The sequence below is a fragment of the Neophocaena asiaeorientalis genome, unplaced genomic scaffold (genome assembly GCF_003031525.2).
Source record: "Neophocaena asiaeorientalis asiaeorientalis breed wild unplaced genomic scaffold, Neophocaena_asiaeorientalis_V1.1 scaffold558, whole genome shotgun sequence".
In the NCBI taxonomy this organism is placed as follows: domain Eukaryota; kingdom Metazoa; phylum Chordata; class Mammalia; order Artiodactyla; family Phocoenidae; genus Neophocaena; species Neophocaena asiaeorientalis.
The window spans coordinates 952,646-972,944 of record NW_020172780.1 but is presented as its reverse complement, the minus strand read 5'-3'; the positions used below and the strand labels follow the sequence as shown (position 1 = coordinate 972,944).

The window sequence follows — 20,299 nt, the reverse complement described above, 5'->3', positions numbered from 1 at the left end:
CTAGACCTTCCAGTGTTTTGTTTAATAGCAGCAGTGAAGAAAATATACTTGTTCTCAATCTTAGAAAAGCATTCAGCCTTTCACCATTAAGTATAATGTTAACTGTAGCGGTCTGTTTTGTTTTGTGTTTTGGTAGATGATCTCCATAAGGTCAATAAAGTGTTTGCCTCTTCCTATTTTTCTGAGGGTTTTTCTCATGAATGAGGGCTGAGTTTTGTTAAATACTTTTCCTGCATCAATTGATACGATCACATGATTTTTCTTTTTTAGCTTGATTTTGATTTCCCAATATCAAATCATTCTTGTATTCCTGGAATAAACATCACTTGGTCATGGTATATAATTGCTTTTTTTCTTCTGATTTTTAAAAATTTTATTGAAATATAGTTTATTTACAATGTTGTGTTAATTTCTGCTGTATATCAGAGTGATTCAGTTATACATATATATATTCTTTTTTATATCCTTTTCCATTATGGTTTATCACAAGATATTGAATACAGTTCTCTGTTCTATACAGTAGGACCTTGTTGTTTATCCATCCTGTATATAATAGTTTGCATCTGGTAATCCCAAACTCCCAAATCTTCCCTCCCCCAACCCCCTCACCCTTGGCAACCACAAATGTGTCCTCTATATCTGTGACTCTGTATCTGTTTCAAAGATATGTTAATTTGTGTTGTATTTTAGATTCCACATATAACTGATATCATATGGTATTTGTCTTTCTCTTTCTGACTTACTTTGCTTAGTATGATAATCTATAAGCATCCATGTTGCTGAAAATGGAATTATTTCATTCTTTTCTGTGACTGAGTAATATTCCATTGATACACACACACACACATATTTAGTTTTTTAAGGAACATCCATAATGTTCTCCATAGTGGCTGTACCAGTTTTTTTGTGCAATAGTAAATGGGGTTGTTTCCTTAATTTCTCTTTCTGATTTTTCATTGTCAGTGTATAGGAATTCAAGAGATTTCTGTGCATTAATTTTGTATCCTGCAACCTTACCAAATTCATTGATTAGTTCTAGTAGTTTTCTATGACATCTTTAGGATTTTCTATGTATAGAAATGACATATGTCATCTGCAACAATGACAGTTTTACTTCTTCTTTTCCAATTTGGATTCCTTTTATTTCTTTTTCTTCTCTGATTGCTGCTGCTAGGACTTCTGAAACTATGTTGAATAAGAGTGGTGAGAGTGGACATCTTGTTTTGTTCCTGATCTTAGGGGAAATGTTTTCAGTTTTTCACCATTGAGTATGATGTTTGCTGTGGGTTTGTCATATATGGCCTTTATTATGTTGAGGTAGGTTCCCTGTATGCCCATTTTCTGGAGTGTTTTTATCATAAACTGATGTTGAATTTTGTCAAAAGCTTTTTCTGAATCTATTGATCATATGGATTTTATTCCTTAATTTGTTAATATAGTGTATCATGTTGATTGATTTGTGTATATTGAAGAATCCTTGCATTCCTGGGATAAACCCCACTTGATCATGGTGTATGATCCTTTTAATATGTTGCTGGATTCTGTTTCCTAGTATTTTGTTGAGGATTTTTGCATCTATGTTCATCGGTGATACTGGTGTATAATTTTCTTTTTTCGTAATATCTTTTGCTGGTGTCCGTATCAGGGTGATTGTGGCTTCATAGAATGAATTTGGGAGTGTTCCTCCCTCTGCAAGTTTTTGGAAGAGTTTGAGAAGGATCAGTGTTAGCTCTTCTCTAAATGTTTGATAGAATTTTCCTGTGAAGCCATCTGGTCTTGGACTTTTGTTTGTTGGAAGATTTTAAATTACAGTTTCAGTTTCATTACTTGTGATAGGTCTGTTTATATTTTCTAATTCTTCCTGGTTCAGTCTTGGAAAATTGTATCTTTCCAATAATTTGTCCATTTCTTCATGGTTGCCCATTTTATTGCCATATAGTTGTTTGTAGTAGTCTCTTATAATCCTTTATATTTCTGCGGTGTCAGTTGTGATTTCTCCTTTTTCATTTCTAACTATTGATTTGTGTCCTCTCCTTTTTTTTCTTGATGAGTCTGGCTAAAGATTTATTAATCTTGTTTATCTTCTCAAAGAACCAACTTTTAGCTTTATTGATCTTTGTTATTGTTTCCCTCATTTCTATTTCATTTATTTCTGCTCTGATCTTCATGATTTCTTTCCTTTAGTGACTTTGGGTTTTCTTTGTTCTACTCTCTCTAGTTGCTTTAGGTGTAAGGTTAGATTGCTTATTTGAGATTTTTCCTGTTTCTTGAGGTGAGATTGAATTGCTGTAAACTTCCCTCATTTAAAAAAAAGTATTTATTTTTTTAAATTATTTATTTTTGGCTGCATTGGGTCTTCATTGCTGCGCAGGCTTTCTCTAGTTGCAGTGAGCGAGCGCTACTCTTTGTTGCAGTGCGCAGGCTTCTCATTGTGGTAGCTTCTTTGTTGCAGAGCATGGGTTCTAGGCATGCGGGCTTCAGTAGTTGTGGTTCACAGGCTCTAGAGAGCAGGTTTAGTAGCTGTGGCACATGGTCTTAATTGCTCTGCAGCATGTGGGATCTTCCTGGGTCAGGGCTTGAACCTGTGTCCCCTGCATTGGCAGGAGGATTCTTAGCCACTGTGCCACCAGGTAAGTCCCTAAACCTCCCTCTTAGAACTGCTTTTGCTATGTCCCATAGGTTTTGGGTCATTGTGTTTTCATTGTCATTTGTTTATATGTATTTTTTTTATTTCTTCTTTTATTTCTTCAGTGATCTGTTGTGTATTTACTAGTGCACTGTTTAGCTTCCATGTATTTGTGATTTTAAGCTTTTTTTCCTGTAATTTATTTCCAATCTCATATTGTTGTGGTCAGAAAAGATACTTGATATGATTTCAATTTTCTTAAATTTTCCAAGGCTTGATCTTTGACCCAAGATGTGATCTATCCTGGAGAATGATCCGTGTGCACTTGAGAAGAAAGTCTATTCTGCCACTTTCGGGTGGAAAGTCCTATAAGTATCACTTAAATCTATCTGGTCTATTGTGTCATTTAAAGCATGTGTTTCCTTATTTATTTTTCTGTGGGGATGATCTGTCCATTGGTGTAAGTGGGTTGTTAAAATTCTCTACTATTATTGTGTTACCGTTGATTTCCCCTTTTATGGTTGCTAGTATTTGCCTTATGTACTGAGGTGCTCCTATGTTGGGTACATAAATATTTATAATTGTTATATATTCTTCTTGGATTGACCCCTTGATCATTATGTAGTTTTCTTCCTTATCTCTTGTAACAGTCTTTATTTTAAAGTGTATTTTATCTGATACGAGTATTGCTACTCCAGCTTTCTTTTGATTTCCTTTTGCATGGAATATCTTTTTCCATCCCTTCACTTTCTCTGTATGTGTCCATAGGTCTGAAGTGGGTCTCTTGCAGACAACATATATACAGGTCTTGTTTTTGTTTCCTTTCAGGCAGCCTGTGTCTTTTTTTGGAGCATTTAATCCATTTACATTCAAGGTTATTATCCATATGTATGTTCCTATTCCCATTTTCTTAATTGCTTTGTGTTTGTTTTTGTGGGTCTTTTACTTCTCTGTGTTTCCTGCCTAGAGAAGTTCCTTTAGCATTTGTTGTAAAGCTGGTTTGGTGGTGATGAATTCTCTTAGCTTTTGCTTGTCTGAAAAGCTTTTGATTTCTCTGTTGAATCTGAATGAGATCCTTGCTGGATAATCTTGGTTGTAGGTTTTTCTCTTTCATCATTTTAAGTATATCCTGCCACTCCCTTATGGCTTGCAGAGTTCTGCTAAAAAGTCAGCTGATAACCTTATGGAGATTCTTTTGTATGTTATTTTTTGCTTTCCCCTTGCTGCTTTTCTCTTGGGGAGGGGGATACATGGGCCTCTAACTGTTGTGGTCTCTCCTGTTGGGGAGCACAGGCTCTGGACGCACAGGCTCAGCGGCCATGGCTCACGGGCCCAGCTGCTCCGTGGCATGTGGGATCTTCCTGGACTGGGGCACGAACCCATGTCCCCTGCATCAGCAGGTGGACTCTCAGCCACTGTGCCAAGGGAAGCCCCCCTTGCTGCTTTTAATATTTTTTCTTTGAATTTAAGTTTTGTTAGTTTGATTAATGTGTCTTGTTTTGTTTCTCCTAGGGTTTATCCTCTATGGGACTCTCTGCCTTTCCTGGCTTGGCTGACTATTTCCTTTCCCATGTTAGGGAAGTTTCTGACTATAATCTCTTCAAATATTTTCTCAGACCCTTTCTCTATTTCTTCTTCTTCTGGGACCCCTATAATTCAAATGTTGGTGTGTTTAACTTTGTCCCAGAAGTCTCTAAGGCTGTCTTCATTTCTTTTCATCCTTTTTTCTTTGTTCTGATGCTCAGCAGTTATTTCCACCATTCTATCTTCCAGCTCACTTATTCATTCTTCTGTCTCAGTTATTCTGTTACTGATTCCTTCTAGTGTATTTTTTCCTGTCAGTTAATTGTGTTTTTCATCTCTGTTTGTTCTTTAGTTCTTCTAGATCTTTGTTAAACATTTCTGTATTTTCTCAATCCATGCCTCCATTCTATTTCCAAGATTCTGGATCATCTTTGCTATCATTACTCTGAATTCTGTTTCAGGTAGGTTGCCTATTTCTTCCTCATTTATTTGGTCTTGTAGTTTTCTATCTTGCTCCTTCATCTGTGACATAATTTTTGGTCATTTTTTTGTTTGTTTTTGATGGGTAGGACTGTGTTACTATCTTACTGGTTGTTTGGCCTGAGGCTTCCAGCAGTGGAGTTTGTAGGCTGCTGGGCTTGGTACCGAGATGATCACCTCCAGGAGACCTCACTCAGATGAATATTCCCTGAGGTCTGAGGTTCTCTGTTAGTCAGTGGTTCGTACTTGGAGTTCCCACTGCAGTATCTCTGGCCCGACCCCCAGCTTTTGAACCAAAATCCCGCAAGCAGCATGGGGTGGAAAAAAAGAAAAAGAGAAAAGAAAAAAAGGAACAGAATAATAACAAAGAGTAAAAAATAAAATAGGATTAGAAAACTAACAGGTGTTAGAAAGAATAAAAAAGTAAAAATGTAGACGAAACAACAACCAGAAGGTAAAGCAGAACCACAATAGTAAAAAAGAGGAGGAAAAAAAAGCTGGAAAACGCCTTGGCTGTGGGGGGCCGGGCTTAGGCAGGGGTAGGGTTTAGGTGGTGGGTAGGGCCTATGCTTAGGACCCACAGACCTGGAAAAGGCCCTGCGGGTGGGGGGTGGGGCTTATACTCAATGAAGTAGGCAGTGTCCAGGAGAGCCTCTGGCCTTGGAGGTTGGAGGACCAGGTCCATGACCCCAGCAGCCTCACTGGGCCCAAGTGAGTGAGGGAAATGTTAGGCGCATTCCCCCCTGATCCTCCCCTGAAGGGCCCCTCCCCGTTGGCCTCTCTTCTTCTTCCCCTCCTTCCTCCTTCCTATGCCCCTAGGAGCCACGCGGCCAAAGGGGGTCCTGAAGGTAGGGGATGAGACCCCAAAGCCCAACAGGCTTCCTGAGGCCGAGTGGGTGGGGGAAACGACCTCTACACCTCCCCGATCCTCTGATCCTGGAGGGCCCCTACCCATCTCTCTCTCCTCCTCTTCCTACCCCCCACCCATGCCCCTAGGACCCCTGCAGCCAGAGGGGGCCTTGGAGAAAGGAGGACTGGGCCCAGAAGACTAGCAGGCTTCCTGGGGCCTGAGTGGGTGGGAGAAACACCTGCCGCACCTCCCCTGGTCCTCTGGTCCTCGAGGGTCCCCCCCACACCGTCCACCTCTCCTCCTCTTACCCCCTCCTCCCTCCCATGACCCTAGGACCCACTGGGTTTGAGGGGGTCCCAGAGAATGGAGGACCAGGCCTGGGAGACCAGTGGGTTTCCTGGGGCCTGAGTTGGTGGGGGAAGTGCCCTCCGTGCCTTCCCTGATCCTCCAATCTTGGAAGGCCCCTCCCCATCCACCTCTGCTCTTCTCCCCGCACCTCCTCCTATGCCCCTAGGACCAACGCAGCCCAGAGAGGGCCTTGGAGGGTGGGAGACTTGGCCTGGGAGCCCAGCAGACTTCCCAGGACCTGACTGGGCAGGGAAAACGCTAGGCACACTCTCCCTGATCCCCTGAGCTCCCGAGGGTCCCTCCAGGCGTGAGAACCCCTCCCCCTTCCAGCCAGCCCTCAGGGGCACTGGTCTTGTCTGGCCCCCACTTCTCCTCCCCACTCACTCCCCCCACATCCTACCCAGTCACTCAGGGGCTTCTCCCATCTCCTTGGGCATCAAGGTCCCACACCAGCGTCCAGCAGGCACCCTAGTTGTTGTCTATTGAGACTTAATTTATGGCCTAACATATGGTCTACCTGGGAAAATGTCCCATGTACACTTGCAAAGAATGTGTATGTTGTTCTTGGGTGAAGTGTACTGTATATGTCTGCTAGATATAGTTGGTTTAGTGTTTGTTTACATCCTCTATTTCCTTATTTATCTTCTTTCCAGTCGTTCCATCCAGTATTGTGATTTTTTAATTTAAAATATATTTTGTCTGATATTAGTGTAGCTACTCATGCTCTCTTTTGGTTCCTATTTGCATAGACTCTTTCTCCCATCCTTTCACTTTCAACCTGCTTGTGTCTTTGGATCTCAGGTGAGTTCTTGTAGACAATACCTAGTTGGATCATGTGTTTTTATCCATTCTGGCAATCTTTATCTTTTGATGGAAGAGTTTAATCAATGTATATTTAAAATAGCTACTGATAAGGAGGAATTATTTCTGTCATTGTGATGATATTTATTTTCTATTTGCCCTATAGTTTTGTTTTGGTTTTTTTTTTGGGGGGGGGTTGTCATTTCCTGCATTCCTACCTTCTTTTGTATTGACTTTTCTGTAGTAAATTGCTTAAATTCATTCTTAATTTCTTTTTGTATATATTCTATAGCTGTTTTCTTTGTGGTTACCATGGGAATTACATTTAACATCTTAAAGCTATAACAATCTAATTTGAATTTATAGCAGCTTAACTTCAATAACATACAAAATATTTGCTCCTTTGTAGCTTCATTCTGCCCCTTTCAGTTGTTGATGTCACAAAATTACATCTTTATACATTGTGTGTCCAAAACAAAAACTCATAATTCTTTTAAAAGCATTGGTTTGGAGTTACAAACCAGTGTTTCAGTAATACTAGCTTTAACACTAATTTTTTTCCTATTAAATGTACTAATCTCTTGAATCATGTAGAATGCAAAAAGTGTAATTACAAACCATTGTTATAATAATACTAGCTTTAAAAATTGCCCATGTATTTACCTTTATTGTGATCTTTATTTCTCCATACAGCTCTGAGGTACTGCTGAGTGTTCTTTCATTTCACTTTGGAGGACTCCCTTGAGCATTTCTTCCCCCTCAGCTTTTGATTATCTGGGAAAGTCTTTATTTCTCCCTCACTTTTGAAGAGCAGTCTTGCTGGATATAAGATTCTTGGTTGATGGGTTTTTTCTTTAGCACTTTGAATATATCAGCCCACTGTCTTCTGGCCTCTAAAGTCTCTGATGAGAAATCTGAACATAATATTATTGAAGATCCCTTGTATTATGTAATGATTTGCTTCTCTCTAGCTGCTTTCAAGATTCATTCTCTGTCTTTGTCTTTTGAAAGTCTGATTATGTGTCTCAGTGTGGGTCTCTTTGAGTTCATCTTATTTGGAGTTCATTGAGCTTCTTGGATATTTATAGTCATGCCTTTCATCAGATTTGGTAAGTTTTCAGCCATTATTTCTTCAATGTTCTCTCTGTGCCTTTCTCTCTCTCTCCTCCTTCTAGGACTCCAATGATGAGTAGGTTGGTATGTTTTATGATGTCTCACGTTCCCTTAGGCTCCATTTCTTTTCTTCAATTTTTCTTTCTGTTCTTCAGCCTGGATACTTTCCACTCTCTTATTTTCTAGTTCACTGATTATTTCTTTTGCCTGCTCAAATGCCTTTGAATCCCTCTAGTGAAATTTTCATTTCAGTTATTGTACTTTTCAGCTCCAGAATTTCTTTTTTATTTATTTTTAGGCTTTCTCTTTATTTATACTTTTATTTTGTTTACACCTCATTTTCTTGACTTCCTCCACATCTTCATATAGTTCTTTGAGCATCTTAGGACAGTTGTTTTAAAGTCTTTGTTTAATATATATCCCATTAGGTCTATTTCATGGACAGACTCTTGAATTATATTTTTTTCCTTTGAATTGGCCATACTTTCCTGATTCTTTATATGCCTTGTGTGAGTTTTTGTTGAATGAACACTGGACATTTGAATCTAATAATTTGGTAACTCTGGAAATCAGATTCTCACCATTCCTCAGGGTTTGATGTTTTGATCATTTTTTCAAAATAAAAATAATGTCTTCTTAGGTCTTTTCTGAGCCCTTCTTTGAGCACATTTAGTCACTTTCTAATTTCCCCATATATGTAGTTGTTTTTTTAATGTCCTATTCATTAATGTCTGACTACCAAAAGGGGAAAAGCAAAAAATTAAGGCAGGAGAAAAGGGTACTGGCCTTTAAATTTCCTAGAAGGCTGTTCAGCTAGAGGAGAGAAGCTTGCAGTGAGGTGGGGGTGGGTATGTGAGGGGAGGTGCAGCAACAATGGCTGCCTGCCTTTTTCCATGCACCTCTGTGATCAGAAGAAGCAGTGACCAGAACACAGATCCCCAATATTTAGGGAACAGGGTCCTTTTTGTCTACCCTGGCTCCTGCAAGCTGCTCAATGCCTGCCATGTGGCTGGAGGTGGGGATGTGTAGCTACTACTGTCAGCTAAGAGCTGAAATTGACTAAAATTAACCAAAATTTACCATCTAAGCCTTCCCCAGAAGTTTTAAGTCTTCAACAGACTCCAGAGTTCCAAATTAGTTACATCAGACACAGTCTGCCAGTGTCATTGTTGTCTAGGTGGGAGACAGATTTCTGGTGATTCCTACTCCATTATCTTCCCAGAATCCTTGTCTAGAGTTAAATTTATCTCATTACTAGAAGAGCCTTTTTAGTACTCTAGCTGATGACTTTTGAATGATGTGATTTTCCAGTCTGTTGGGACAAGCACTACTTCTGGCCTCAAGTGAACTTCAGGCACTGTATCCTTTCATCCTTCCCAATGGATTTTTCCTCTGCCTCAGGTAGCTTGCTCACATGTATTCACTAATTGATTCTCAGCTGAATATTTGTGGAGGAGTCTCTGCAGATCTCTGGAGTCCTCTCTCTGTACATCACTCCTCTTTCCAGTACTCCACCCTGTGAATTCTAGCCCTCTTGCCCAACCCAGATTCCCAGTTTCATCCCCTCAATTTAGGGAGGCTGCCAGGCTCTGTGGGTTCCTTTCCTTACATCATGGCCTGGAAACTCAACAGGTAGTGAGGTGGGTCAATTGTAGGGCTCATCTCCTTTGTTTTCCATTTCTCAAGGATCTGTCCTTCATTGACTTATGTTCAATGTCTTGAGAACCATCGTTTCACATGTGTTGTCTGGGTTTTTTTGGTTATTATGGTTTCAGGTGGGAGGGTAGTCAGTTCCTGTTACTTCATCTTGGCTGAAAATGAAAGTTTGAAGCTTCAATTTAAAATTAGTTTCTTCCTTATATGATCTCCTAGGATATATTCTCTGATCTTCCCATTGGTATTAATCAATATCTTTCTTGGTAATACAAGTTATATATGCAATTATATTCTTTTCTTAGTAGTCTGTGAGTTTGTGGAGAATAAGATATAAATGTGAGTCACAATATGTACTTTACAAATATGAATGCTTAATAAGCATCTACTTAGTGGATTAAACTATTTTTTTTTTGGATTAAACTATTAAAAATTAACCTTACTTGGCATAGATTTCTAGACTTGTAGGTCATGGAAATATCACGGTGTATGTTGATAGCTGCAAGGAGTTCCATGATGTTTCTTATGAGAACTTTTGTGTTAAGATATAGATATTGATTTCTTAGGGTAGTTAAGTGAATTTGCAGTGAGTTAAATAAATGTCAAAAAAAAGAAAAATGGATCAAATAAAAATAGGACATGTTCTTTAGACACGTAGCTCACCAGTGATTCAGTATATAATCAGTGGCTTAAAATTCAGAAGGCATGGCTTTACAGTGTCTATATCTTTTAAGGACAGGGTATAGGAAGGGTCTTATCATGCATGTCATGAACATATATCTATTTTGGACATTCAGCATTCCTTTTCCCTTCCTAAAGATATCCAGATAGCTTTCTCAGTTGTATATATTGGGCTTCCCTGGTGGCGCAGTGGTTGAGAGTCTGCCTGCCGATGCAGGGTACACGGGTTCGTGACCCGGTATGGAAAGATCCCACATGCCGCTGAGCAGCTGGGCCCGTAAGCCATGGCTGTTGAGCCTGCGCGTCCGGAGCCTGTGCTCTGCAATGGGAGAGGCCACAGCAGTGAGAGGCCCACGTACTAAAAAAAAAGAAATTGTATATAGTTTTGGTGAAATGGTCAATCCAGGTACTTGCTTACCATATTAACACCAAAGGAGCCATATTCTTTTCACCATCAGGTTGGAGACATTAAATGTAATCTAATATGGGGCCAGACTGATGCAATTGCTCAGTTTGTTAGGAATTAAAATCTTTTGCTACAGTATCCACTAGACACATGTAGCTATTTAAACTAAAATTAAATAAAATTAAAAATTTAGTTCCTCAGTTGTATACATCGAGTGCTCAATAGCCACCTATGGCTAGTGGCTACCATATTAGACAGTACAGCTCACTTCCTTCATCACAGAAAGTTCTATTGAACAGTGTAGTTCAAGGAACATAAATGTTAGGATAAGATTATTCAGTATATAATCTTTTCTCTTTTAGGGACATGGAAATTTTTATTTTAAAATATTGTATTTATAGTGCTTCTTGCTTTGACAAAACTGTAGGTATCTGTTATAAGATAAATAGACTTAACAGGCATTGTCTCATGACTGTGCTGAAATCCTTATTCCAGGTTGCACTGAAGTCGAAGATGTAGCTCTAGGCCCCAGTCCCCTAGTGCTGCCTGTACCACCTACCTGGGACCCGCAAGGAGTGAGGGAGGGGGAGGAGGCAGTGATGGGCAGGGGAGGAGGGGCTGTTTCTTGCCTTCAGCTCTTTCCCAAGCTCAGGCTACTGCTCCACCCTGAGGGCATCTGCATTTAAGGCAGAACTTTCTCCCTGTCTTCCAGAGGCACTTGCATTCTTGTAGTTCCAAAGGCAAGCCTGGCCTCTTCCTTTGGAAGCAGGGTCTGTGCCAGGAGCCTCAGCTCAGTTTCCAGAGAATGACTATGTGCTCTCACCTGTCTGAGGCCCCAGACACCCTAGAGGAGGTCAGATTCATGTGTTCCAGCCTTGTCAGGGCTGGGTGCTTTTCATATTCTGGTGGGAGAGAACTGCTCCTTCCAGAAACATTTTTATGGTTTTTATCAAATGCAATAGACCATTTAATGATAACTAGTCTCTACATATATCTTAAAATGGTTTTGTACTTATGAATGGAGATTCCTGGTTTAAAAAAATAAAATTTTCATTTGATTTATATCACGTTAAAAAAAAAAGATTTCAGGGGCTTCCCTGGTGGTGCAGTGGTTGAGAATCTGCCTGCTAATGCAGGGGACACAGGTTCGAGCCCTGGTCTGGGAGGATCCCACATGCCGCGGAGCAACATAGGCCCGTGAGCCACAACTACTGAGCCTGCGCGTCTGGAGTCTGTGCTCCGCAACAAGAGAGGCCGCGATAGTGAGAGGCCCGCGCACCGCGATGAAGAGAGGCCCCCGTTTGCCACAATTAGGAAAAGCCCTCGCACAGAAAGGAAGACCCAAACACAGCAAAAATAAATTAATTAATTAATAAACTCCTACCCCCAACATCTAAAAAAAAAAAAAAAAAAAAAGATTTCATTTACTAAAAAAATTGGGGGAGGGGGAATTCCCTGGTGGTCCAGTGGTTAGGACTCTGAGCTTCCATTGCAGGGGGCATGGGTTCAATACCTGGTTGAAGATCCTGCAACCGGTGCAGTGTGGCCAAAAAAAAAATTATTTTTTGAAGATTCCATAAGGTAGTATGTAAGGGATGACTATAAAGTTCTTCTATTCAAATGAGAGAATATATGCCCAACTGAGTATTGGCTTCCAAAGCATCCCTATGGATGTTTGTCTACTTACTCCTCAGCAGCTCCCAGAGGTGAGGGTGGGAGTCAAGGCAGACTGATGCCTCCTGTCAGTAAGGACTGATGTGGAGAGGAAGAGGTCTTGGATACACAGGAAATGCCAGGAAGGCCTCTGTGTATTTCCACAAGTGGTGGAGAGGGAACACAGACAATCCTTTATAGACTTCAGAAAAAATGGGCACCAAAGAGCTCTCAATTGTTGTTAGATAGGGAAGGGAAAATTAGTAATGAAGGAGTACAGTAACCCTTCAGCTGAGATGGTAACCAGCTGATTATATAAAATGTTTGTCAGCCACGCATTTGGAAACTCCCTCTATTCTTGAAAAGCCCTCGAAATTTGCATTTAATTAAATTCACTTATACTTTCCCATTGACGTACAATTTAGAACTATAATGTATACCTGTTTTAAAAAATTATGGTTGAAAGAGAAAATGTATTCATACTTCTGAAGAGAACATGACTTTTAACCCACATAACTAAAGACAAAAAGCACTTTTTAATTCCAGAATTCCAAAACAAAAACAACAAAATCCTCAAGACTGTAGAGGATTTAAATTGACAATCAATTAACAGATTAGAGCTTAGTGCTAGGTAAACATTACATGTTCAAATCCCAAGCAGAGATTAATTTGCTCTCTTCTAGGGTCACACATTTCATGCTGAGCCCCAGCCTGCTGTTCTCCTACTATATGCTAATGTTTACATGGGTCTCAGTCACCTTAGTTGAAACACTGAAAGCTTAACCTTTTAGTGGATAGAAGCCTCAGCTAAGTAGAATATTAAGTAAAGTTATCATTCTACTACAAAACACTTTAATTGGGACAGAATCATGTAAATAAGATAGACAATATTTTCCTACTTTGGGCTATAGATTAATTGATCAAAACTAAATTGGCTAAAATGTGAAAGCTGAAAATAAGTATTTCTGTCATTGGTTTTCCACACATCAGTAATTTTTGCATACATGGGTTGGTTCTCTTTGTCTATTAATCATAACTTTTTTTCCCGAAATTTCTTTTTGTAATTTTTATAAAGCCTGGGGCCATGTCCTTATTAGCATTTTTGTTTATTTTTCAGATTTTTTTTCTTGCTTGTGGGGCAATCTCTTAGTGAAATTAAAAGTTTTCTAGAGAATATCCGCAGACGACCGGTAGCTGGTCTCCAGCTGCGGCTCCTTCATCGAGACCGAGCCGTCTAGCCCGTCCTCGGGCATCGATGCCCTCAGCCACCACAGCCCCAGCAGCTCGTCCGACGCCAGCGGCGGCTTCGGCCTGGCCCTGGGCGCCCACGCCAACGGTCTGGACTCGCCGCCCATGTTCGCGGGCACAGGGCTGGGAGGCACCCCCTGCCGCAAGGGCTACGAGGACTGTGCCAGCGGCATCATGGAGGACTCGGCCACCAAGTGCCAGTACATGCTCAACGCCATTCCCAAGAGCCTGTGCCTCGTGAGCGGGGACATCGCCTCCAGCTACCACTACAGCGTGGCCTCCTGCGAGGCCTGCAAGGCTTTCTTCAAGAGGACCATCCAAGGGAACATTGAGTACAGCTGCCCGGCCACCAACAAGTATGAGATCACCAAATGGAGGTGCAAGTCCTGCCAGGCCTGTCGCTTCATGAAATGCCTCAAAGTGGGGATGCTGAAGGAAGGTGTGCACCTTGCCTGAGCGTGTGGAGGCCGCCAGAAATACAAGTGCCGGCTGGACTCAGAGAGCAGCCGGTACCTGAGCTTACAGATTTCTCCTGCTAAAAAGCCATTGACTAAAATCGTCTCCTACCTGCTGGTGGCTGAGCCAGACAAACTCTACGCCATGCCACCCCCTGGCATGCCAGAGGGTGACATCAAGGCTCTGACCACTCTCTGTGATCTGGCAGACAGGGAGCTTGTGGTCATTATTGGCTGGGCCAAGCACATCCCAGGCTTCTCCAACCTCTCTCTGGGGGACCAGATGAGTCTGCTGCAGAGTGCCTGGATGGAGATCCTCATCCTGGGCAGTGTGCACCGCTCGCTGCCCCATGACGACAAGCTGGTGTACGCTGAGGACTACATCATGGACGAGGAGCGCTCCCGCCTTGCGGGACTGCTGGAGCGCTACCGGGCCATCCTGCAGCTGGTGCACAGCTACAAGAAGCTCAAGGTGAAGGAGGAGATTGTGACGCTCAAGGCCCTGGCCCTGGCCAACTCAGATTCCATGTACATCGAGGATCTGGAGGCAGTCCAGAAGCTGCAGGACCTGCTGCATGAGGCGCTGCAGGACTATGAGCTGAGCCAGCGCCACGAGAAGCCATGGAGGATAAGGAAGTTGCTGCTGACGCTGCCCCTGCTTCGGCAGACAGCTGCCAAGGCCGTGCAGCACTTCTACAGCCTCAAACTGCAAGGCAAGGTGCCCATGCACAAACTCTTCCTGGAGATGCTGGAGGCCAAGGTCTGATGGCCTAGCCCAAGGACCGACTCCCACCCAAGGACAGACAAACCGACGGGGAGACCTCCACAGCCACCAGCCTCAACATTCAAGTCCTGTATCATGGCCGCGAGCAGTCCCAGAGGAAGGGGCTCCTGGCCTCCTGGCTGTGTGCAGAGCCCTGGGTGCTGTGGGGTAGGGAACGAGGATGGGAGGGCAGGGCGCGGGGCTCATCTGTAACTGGCTTTTTCTTTGTTATGTTTTTCCTCCGCCACAGGCAACGCTGAGGCCTGGGCCAGAGCTGACTCCCCTGAGGCTGGAGACCACCGAGGAAGTGCCCCCTCTCCCTGCCAAATCACCAAGAGGCAGCACTAACGTAACACATTTCCTAACCCCATGCCCGACCCCCCTGTCCTCTGTCCATGGCCTGCGTGGGCAGTGCTTAGCGCCCAGGACTCTGGCATACTCAAGTGGGGTACCTTCTGGAGGTTTCCCTCTCCCAGAGGGCAGTTACTTTCTTGCAGCGGTGCTGCCTACTCTGGGGTTCTGTGGGGCCCCTCAAGAGGCCCTACGCCTTCCACAGTTCAGATGGCTCCCTCCCTCCATCCTTCCTCTAAGCTCCCAGGCCCGGCTCACCATCAGGAGAGTAGCACCAGAACTCATGCGTTTTCCTGGTGACCCCACCCCTTGGTGCGTCCCCCGCCTGCCTGTCGCCGCGGCCCCAGGGCCTGTCCTCCCCCTCTCTTCCCCAGGAGTCCTGCTGCTATTTCCTGCCCTACCTCAGAGCTCACTCTCACAGTGGGTTCAGCCAGCCAAGACTTCAGGGCCCGTGGGTGGGAATGGTACTGGCTCAGAGAAGAGCAGGGTCCAGGCAACACTCCCCAGCGCTCCCCGTTCTTCTGGCTTCTCCCACTCCCCTGGGGCAGGTCCAGAGCAGGTAGGCCTTGGGAAGTGAGGGAGATGCAGGCCTGACCCCGTCTGAGGGCACCCTGGGCACTTAATTCTGGCAGCCCTGGGAGGACCGGGTCAGGATAGGGAGAGGCCCAAACCAATCTTTGCCGAGCACAGAAAGGCCCAGAAGCAGAGATGAGCAGGCGGGGGAACCCTGAAGACAGAGGCTCGGTGGAGGTCACCAGCCTGCCTGATCTTTCCTGGTATCCAGGGGCAGTGGACACCGAAGCCCCCTCCCTTGCATCCCAAGGGCTGGGTGAATCAGCGCCACAGGAGGGGTTGCTCCTGCCATCCTTGGCCTAAGGAGGTGTAGCGTAGCTCCCTGGGTGCACTTAGAAGACCAGCTTTCTGGCAGGACAACTACTCCGGCCCCCCATCAGTCCTCCAGGCTGCTGTGTAAGGTGACAGCCACCCCAGTTCGCCCAGGACCAGTTCTGGCACTGGAAGTCCATTCCCCAGGAAACCCCTCAGTCCTGCCCAAATAGGGACAGTTGGTCACCCATTTCTGTGAGTGGCTATGAAAGTTTGTTCTCACCCACTTGTGGTAGGTCGGGGGCAGCCCTGAACATGCCATCCGGTGCTCACGGGGTTGGCTGAGGGCCGCTCAGAGGATCTCCCGAGGATGAAAGGTTTTGAGCATTATGGAGAAGCTTCTTCCAATCAGCTGCCTTCTAAAGCAAGGATAAGAGCATCCCCCCTGGGGCACATCCCTGGGGAATCCACACACATTCTAACCTGACCTCTTGTCACATGGAGAGGCAGGCAGATCCCACCCACCCGTCGCTAGGACCAGGAGGCCAGGTGCCCTCCGCCACAGCCTCGCAGCTTTCCAAGGGAAGCAGCTACTGCTGGTTCCACCTCTCCACCCTGAGACACCACTCTTTCTGAACTTTTGCTGGGACGTGCTGAGGTCACCCCAGGCAGGAGGGTTGGCTAAATCCTAGCAGCTGCTCTCAGATACCCTCACATAGAAAATGTCAGGGGTTCCAAGAGAATTCACAGACTAGCAAAGTGTGCCCCCCCTCCCTTTTGCCTGTGGGGATGGCCACAGTCACTTGTCAGTCAGCATTGGAATGATCCGGGATGCTTTAGCTCTAGCTCTCTGTGCAGTCTCCAATCTGGGCGGACAGATGCACAGGTGCCTCTAAGGGACCAGGGGTAAAACCCAGGCCTAACTTAGCCACTGGGGGCCATGCCATGAAGTCTGGACTAGGGAGATGGTACGGTGTGAGAACTTGGGGTCTGCTCTGCGGGAGCCTCCCCTAGCCCCTCACTGTGCTGTGTGCTTGAGGAGGTGGGGCAGAGAGTCGCACCTCATCACCCCATTCTCTGTAGCGTCACTGCTCAAGCATGAGGGCCCAAGCTGTGAGCTGCGGCAGGGGCTTGTGCACAAGTGGCCTTTGCAGTCCATCTTTTCTAGAAAAAGTATCTCTGGCTAACAGTGCAACAACTGGTTTGCGGTGGGTGGGTGTTCTGTACACAGGGCAGCTTTGCCTCGCCGGATCACATACTTCTGCAAGTGTCCCGGCATCAGAGCCCCTTTAAAGCAAAGAGGGGGCAGTAGTCCTGATGGCTTGATGCTAATGAGATGGATCCTGCTGCTGCTGCTGCTTTTACACTTAAAAAATGCCAATGGCAACAGGAAATGTATCAGTAATGATGAGAATTCTGTCCAATGGGAAGGGCCCTGGTGTGTACTTGATGGATCTACTGGCATTCAGAGAAAAAGTTTAGGAGCCAACTTCTTAGTTGGAAGTCTAGCTAGCTTTGGGACCTCCCTGGGAAGAGGGGGGGCCCTGACTTAGTGGAAGACAGTGGAGCAAGGAGAGTTTAGGACACCCCATCCCCCCAAACAGAGCAAAACTGAAGTTTACCCACAAATCTGCTGTTCCTGGAAAATCTGTAAAGAGGAAATAACCCTGCTCAGTTGTACTCTCATGATACAGGTCATTGAAATGAACCAAGAAATAAAATGAAAAAAATCCAACCATGGGAAAAAAAAAAAGTTTTCTCATACGCTCTAAGTGAAATGTCCAAAGATAAAGGTGGTTGCAAATAGGAAAGTCCCCACCCATTAGTTATCATATATTGTGAACCCAAGAAGATATTATAATTTTTATTAAATTTTAAATACAGATGTTTGCTTTTACCTTGATACTTAAAAAATTTAACTTCAACCAACCTCTGAATTTGAAGATTATATAAAATATTTGTCAGCCAAACATCTTGCCAGCCACTAACAATGTTACTCAAAACATACGAGAGTTAGTTTTTTTAATGCGAACACATACTTAAACAGGGAAAGTAAGCATAAATGAATTTATGTTTTATACTTATGAAAATGAATTTTAAGGTTTCAAAAAGTAAGATAACTGATCCATGTTCTCAAGGATAAAGTTTATACAATTATAGGATGTGGAAGTAATAGTTACAAAAGCCAACATTTATTGAGCATTTGCTCTGTTGTAAGCACACAAATTGTATGATTTAATCCTTATAATAATCTGGAAGGTAAATACTATTAATATCCTCATTGTACAGATGATAGAAAGCAGGGTTTTAAAAGTTTAAGTAATTTATGCAAGGGCACAGAGGTAGGACTAGACAAATTTGGTAGTCTGATTCCAGAACCTTAGTCTTCTATACTGTCTTAAGGTGAAAATAAATTTATTCTCAGAACCCCAGACACTGGCACCAAAGCATCTAAAATGTTAAAAGCAAGCACATTTAAAAGAAATAAAAACAGTACATAGCAAAAGTAAATATGGAATGCAATGCTATAAATTAAATTACAATGAGTGATTAAAATTACTACTCCTAATCTTGTGAACCTACAGTGGATTATAGAAGGAAATTTGAATATTTGTGGTGTCAGTATTTAACGTGGCTTTAAATGGCTAAATAACATAATCCTGGCTTCATCTCTAATTTTGTGTATGAGTAAGTGGCTTAACTTGCCAAAGTCTGTTTTTTAAAAATTAAACATACTTATCAAAATACCAAGAGCATTTTACTTATGTGTATATCATACTGGCCTATATTTGAGGTCAAGTTATAAGAAATGGAAAAATTCAACTTGCCTTTTCGGGGACAGAGAGTATGGATGCTTCTTGGAACCTACATGGGTACAGGCTCCATCTGCTCTGCACCTGCTGTTGGGGCCTGCTCCTCTACAGAGGTTTCTCCAGAAAAAAGAACAGACAGGAGGATTGGAGGTAAGTAAAAACACCACTTCCAAACTTCAAAGAGTTCTGAGTTTTTAAATGCTTCATTCTGTAAGACATTAATCTGTTTTAAAAACCATTTTATTGAAGCATAATACACTTATAATATTAACCTCATTTAAAAAGCAATTACTGCTGAGCTCTGGGACAGAAGTCATGAAAGGATCTCCTTCCAGAAGATGCTACTACAGCAGGAAGGATTTAAATCATTTTCCTTAGGAGGGGTTGCACAGCCTCAGGAAAGCGAGAGTTAGGGAAGATAGGCATTCCACAGTTGGAACTAAATAGAAAGGAGGCATTTCACATGCTGTAACAGATCTGTTTTTAAAGTCTCTTCGGTGATTATCTGACACTAAGGCTACTTGTATACTACATTATAGATTGTCAGTTCAGTGTCTGGGCCATGAAATCTGTTACTGGTGTGAAAATGAAAAAGGGGAGCCCGAGGCTCCTTCAGACAGTGAAACCACTTTGAGTGGGTTGAGTCAGATCTGCCTGTAGGGAACCCTGCTACCTAAAAGGGGGCTCCAGTGAGGGTCCCGGCTCACACCACCCTATTTCTCCCAGAAAAGCAGTAAACCCAGGGGGCAGTGGGGTCAATCTGACACCTTTCCAACTTCCTCAGAATTACGACTCCACTCCTTGTGAACAACCAAGTCTGGAGAGTTATTTCCCAAGTTAATTAAAGATACTAACGCGATTAAGGTTGAGAGAGCAGGTGATCATTTCTCGAACTCGGTAACTACACTTGGGGACACAGCGCAGAGACTTATTCCTTTCTCCATTGGGGACAGTGGCTTCTACTCCCTCCTCCGTCCCAGATGCACCCAACTTCCAGTTCCTGATCAGCCTGCCCACTTTCCCTCTGCAGCCACCCCGGCCAGGGCACTGGTCCCACCTCGGGATGACTGGTCCCCCCGGGACGAGGACGGGACCTCTTTGGGGTGACCAGACCCTAGGGATTAGGGCTCCTCAGGGCACTGGGATAGGAAGGGGCCTCCTCTGACCGGTCCTTGGGGACGAGACAGGGCCTCCTCGGAATGACTGGACCCGGGGACTAAGATGGGGCTTCCTTAGGGTGACCAACGACGGGACGGGGCCTTCTCGGGGTGACCGGCTTCCGGGATGAGGCCTCTTCAGGGTGACCAGATCCCGAGGACCGAACGCGGACTCCTCGGGGTGACCGCCTCCGAGCGGGTACGGGGAGAGGGCTGCCTGACCGGCTTCCGGGTATAAGGCCGTCTCGGGGTGACCAGATCCTGGAGCCGGGGATGTGGCCTCCTCGGGTGACCAGCTCTGGGAGACCAGGAAGGGGACGAGATGAGGCCACCGCTCTGGGACCTCCCGGGAGCTCGCGCAGGCCCAGCGGCGCCGCTTGGGCCCGGCGCCTCCTTCCCTGGACTGGACCTCGCGGACTCTCCCCGGTCTGTCCTCCTCGGTCTGGGACTGGGGTTCAGGTTCGGAGTCCTGGCCCTCAGTATACCGACCGCTCAGTCCGGGGTACGGGCAGCTCAGCCGCGGCACCGCCTCTTCCGCCCCTTCCGCCGGCC

The 20,299-nt window shown here is 44.3% G+C and overlaps 2 protein-coding genes across 2 annotated transcripts; both read left to right on the top strand.

The window, feature by feature from the left end:
* The first annotated feature begins 10,469 nt into the window (after positions 1-10,469).
* LOC112397231 (steroid hormone receptor ERR2-like) lies at positions 10,470-13,849 on the top strand. Its single transcript, XM_024741333.1, has 3 exons — positions 10,470-10,482; positions 10,978-11,057; positions 13,330-13,849. Exons 1-3 carry the CDS (start codon positions 10,470-10,472, stop codon positions 13,837-13,839), a joined length of 603 nt encoding a protein of 200 aa, XP_024597101.1. The 3' UTR covers positions 13,840-13,849.
* An 8-nt stretch (positions 13,850-13,857) lies between these two features.
* LOC112397240 (steroid hormone receptor ERR2-like) lies at positions 13,858-14,796 on the top strand. The gene has a single exon (XM_024741350.1). It carries the CDS (start codon positions 13,984-13,986, stop codon positions 14,602-14,604), a length of 621 nt encoding a protein of 206 aa, XP_024597118.1. The 5' UTR covers positions 13,858-13,983; the 3' UTR covers positions 14,605-14,796.
* Positions 14,797-20,299: the final 5,503 nt, after the last annotated feature.